At 41.5% G+C, this 4,236-nt stretch overlaps 1 protein-coding gene across 1 annotated transcript; it reads left to right on the forward strand.

The window, feature by feature from the left end:
• The first annotated feature begins 517 nt into the window (after positions 1-517).
• LOC131155063 (uncharacterized) lies at positions 518-1,429 on the forward strand. Its single transcript, XM_058107974.1, has one exon. The coding sequence runs from the start codon at positions 518-520 to the stop codon at positions 1,427-1,429; it is 912 nt and encodes a 303-aa protein (XP_057963957.1).
• Positions 1,430-4,236: the final 2,807 nt, after the last annotated feature.

Raw genomic sequence — 4,236 nt, forward strand, 5'->3', positions numbered from 1 at the left:
CATGTGGATGGGAGGCAAAGGAATCATTATATTATCATTTGTTGAATATTATATCATGTTTGATGGTTGTGCCATACGTGCACAATTAATGCATAGTGAGCAAAAAAAATATATTGATGAAGATGAAACATAAAATATTATTGAGGAGGACAATGACGTTTTCTTGCAACGGAGGCAGTTAGACACTCATGTACTGCATATTTTATGGATCTGTGCAAGATATAAGATGCAGTACCACATGATATCCAGATAGGCCTGTAATTTTACAAATGTAAACAATTGGGTATGAGCTGTTTGGCCTGGTGGGGGCAAGACACTGCATTAACATCTCCGAGATAGCCTCAAATCCGAATCAAAATCAAGTTAATTGCCTCTCATTGATAAGTGAATTAGATGAGATTCCTCATGATGTCTTCTTTCCCCCATGTTAGTATATATTGTGATCATGACAGTGCTAGCTAGCAAGGCAAATTGCTAGACTGAGTTGCACATTCAGGTGCTAGCCATCAGAAGAAAAATGGCTGCCTCTCCTTTGAACACCAAAAGCTATTACCATGTCCGCTCTATCAGCCTCCCTTCCAGATCTCATCCACTTAACCTTCACTTTGAGGAGCGTCTGTCCAAATTGAGAGCCTCTGCAGGCACCTCTTCAACATTGTCCTCAATTTGTTCTAACATAGGTGCTCTCACTGATTTGTTCGACTGCGTCCATGATTTGCTTCTATTGCCACACATCCAACAAAAAACTACAATCCATGGGCGTCACAAGCAATTTATTGATAATGAACTGGATGCCTCTCTTAGGCTCTTGGATGTGTGTGGCACTACCAAGGATGCCTTGTTGCAAATGAAGGAAAGCACACAAGAACTTCAATCTATTCTGCGGAGAAGGCGAGGCAGCAAACTTGAGCTGGAAAATGAGATTGGAGAGCACTTGGCCTCTGGGAAGAAGGTAAAGAAGGCCATTCAGATGTCCCTGAGGAAATTAAAGAGTATGGAGGATAAATGCACCTTTTCTCCTCTGGACAAAAGCCATGATATTGTGGCAATCGCTTGCTTGTTCACAGAGTTGGAAGCTGTCACTTTCTGTGTGTTTGAATCCCTCTTGTCCTACATTTCTGGGCTCAAGGTGAGATCAAGGCTGAGTGGGTGGTCATTGGTTTCCAAGCTGATGCACTCAAAATACACAGCGTGTCGGGAAGAAGCACCAGATATTAGTGAATTTGAGAAGGTGGATTCTGAGCTGCGGACTCTGATTGTTAGCTGCAGGAAGGGAAAATCTAAGAACCTGCATGTTGAGAATGTTCAAATAAGTTTGGGAAAGCTGGAGTCAAACATTCAAGATCTTGAAGAAGGGCTTGACTGCTTGTTTAGACACTTGATCAAAGCCAGAGTGGCACTTCTCAACATCCTAAACCATAGCTCTTAGTATGGGAAGCCTCTTAGGCATCCAAAAAATTTTGTTACATAAGTTTCTCTATATATTGCTGTACATTTTACATGAAATTACAAGTGTACTTCATCTTTGATTCTAAACGAATATAAGTTTTATCTACAAAAAAAAGAAAAGAAAAAGTCTAAACACTTTGTTTCAATTATCCTTGCATTCAATCTAGAGTAGATGCGTGAGTATGCCTTGAATTCCTTTCCCGAGGTCCATTGTATGGGACAATTTCCCAAGTGTGGGACCAAAGTTGGACTTTGTCCAACTTGATGGTCCATTTTGTATTCGTAGGTCATTTATATATTGGTAGTGTTGATTGATTTTTTACTTTTCATCTGTGAGTTTGGGTGTATTAGTTTTGCGCATTTGAGTGATTTTTTATGTTCTTGGTGTTAGCATTGGATGAGTCCATGGGTGGACTTGATACACATGGGTGAACACCAACTTGATCCACAAGCTTAAGCCTATTGGGTCTTGGGCCCAACCATGTATATAAGCACCCATCATCGACTCAAATTTTTCAATGTGGGACAAACTCACAAGTGAAATTCTCAACAATCTCCCCCTCACTTGTGAGTTCCAAGTGCTCCCCCTTGAACGGAAACTGTCTCTCTTATGGGAATAAGCCCCATTCTCGAACAGTTGCTCAAATGGGTCTTACCAGTAGCGTCTTATGTGCCTCCGATTGCATTTCACGTGCCCATGAACCAATCCTACCTCACATGTCTTGACTTTTACGCTATCGTTCACCCCGAGCTACGAACCATCGGCTTTGATACCACTTGTTAGCACCGGAGGAGCCCATGGGCAGACTTGATACACATGCGTGAACACCAACTTAACCCAAAAGTTTTAACCTGTTGGGTCTTGGGCACAACCATGTATATAAGTACCCATCATCCACTCAAATTTTCCAATGTAGGACAAACTCATTAGTGAAATTCTCAACACTTGGTGTCAACGGAACAGCAAACAGCAAAGCAAAAGATTTAATAGAAGAAACTGGAGAATGTGCTGGAATAAGCAAAAATAGTGGAAACAAGCGCCCCACTTTAGGTCCCTTTGTGAATGGCTCCCCCGTTACTGGTCTTGCACAACACAACCATTACTAGAAAAATTAACAGCACAATTGTTATAAACTAATTGACCAACAAATATAAGATTCGTGGAAAGCTAAGGAGCAAGAAACACATTAGTGAACTTGAAGCGGCATCTTCGATAGCAACTATTGGCAAAGATTTGCCATTGGCAGTCTGAATAGCCGATTGATTGGCGTAGGGCCGAACATGACACAAGGTAGTGGGATTATTTGTCATGTGATTAGAGGTGCCCGAGTCCACAAACTAGAGATTAGTAGAATTGTTACCTTGGAGCCCCATTGCTGGCAATGTTGAAATTAGCATCTGTTGCACCATTTCGGGTGTGCAGTAATTCGTTGTAGGAGGTGCAGGAATAGAGAAGTCACTTGAAGAAGAGCTAGAGGCCGCAAAAGTCACTGTGGGGGATACCCTAATAGAAGTCTGGAATGCTTGGGCCTGACGATTGTGCGGGCGGATACGACATTCTTTGATAGTGTGACCCTTCTTCTTGCAATAAGAGCATAATTTATTGGAACAATTAGTAGCGATATGTCCAAATTATTTGCAGCAAAAACACTGCAAAGTGTTAGAATGCGCAGGCGGTGCTCGTCGTTGAGCAGCATAAGCCACAGGGACAGACCCGAAATTACCATGAGATTGTGCCAGAGTAACTTGAGTACTAATCCGTTGTTCTTCATGAAGTAACTCACCAAAACAAACATCCTGAGAAGGAACATGTGAGCGAATTAGTAAAGATGAGCGAATAGATTCATACTCGGGGTGGAGTTTCATAAGAAACTGATCACGACAACTAGTCTCGTGAAGACATTGAATAATGGGATGAGAGGCCAGAAGAACATATGCAGTAACCAGATCAGAATATTCATTCTAAAGAGTCAGAAACCTTGAATAATAGTAGTGGATGGAACGATTGTCATGTTGAAACATGACAATCGCATGCTCTAACTGAAAACTACAAGCACCGTTATCTTGATGATATACTGTTTTTAAATAAGTCCACATGGATTGAGCGGTGCGATAAGGTTGCAAGTTGGGGACAATATGTGGCTCAACTAAGCCAAGAAGCTAAGACATAATCCGAGCATCAAGCACAACCCATGAAGGACAAGCTGCAGACTCCTTGGATTTATCAAGATTGGGTGCACAACCCGTGCCATCAATATGACCCCCAAGGTCTTTTCCCTTCAGGAAAAGTTCAAATTGAAAAGTCCACGTAGAATAATTGTTGCCCGTAAACTTGATAGACACAATTGTGAAGTCCATGCTAAATAATGGAGAAAATCGAGAAGCCCAAAAAAAAAAACAGACTGTGCCGAAAGAAACAGACTACCAGAAAATCTAGAAGCCTGAATAAACAACGCAGGTACAAAGAAAAACCTAGAACAACCTTCCTGCACTAAAAAATTAAATCTTGAACCAAAAAACTGCACTAAAAATTAAATCTTGAACCAAAAATCCTGCTGTGCCGAGAAGATAAGTGCCATAAATAGCAACAGAAAGTTGTTTCCTGCTTGTCGAGAGTCACAAACAGCAACAGAAACTGGAGAAATAAGTGGCAAACCAGAAACCTGCTGTGCCTGCTTGCTGAAAGTCACAAGCCTGCATGTCGAGAGTCACAAACAGCAACAGAAACTAGAGAAATAATTGGCAAACCAGAAACCTGCTATGCCTGCTTGCCGAAAGTCACAAACA

Source organism: Malania oleifera, chromosome 5 (genome assembly GCF_029873635.1).
Source record: "Malania oleifera isolate guangnan ecotype guangnan chromosome 5, ASM2987363v1, whole genome shotgun sequence".
NCBI classification, from domain to species: domain Eukaryota; kingdom Viridiplantae; phylum Streptophyta; class Magnoliopsida; order Santalales; family Ximeniaceae; genus Malania; species Malania oleifera.

What these genes read in the sequence shown, in the direction of transcription:
- LOC131155063 (XM_058107974.1), top strand. Translation starts at nt 518, where the DNA reads ATGGCTGCCTCTCCTTTGAACACCAAAAGCTATTACCATGTCCGCTCT.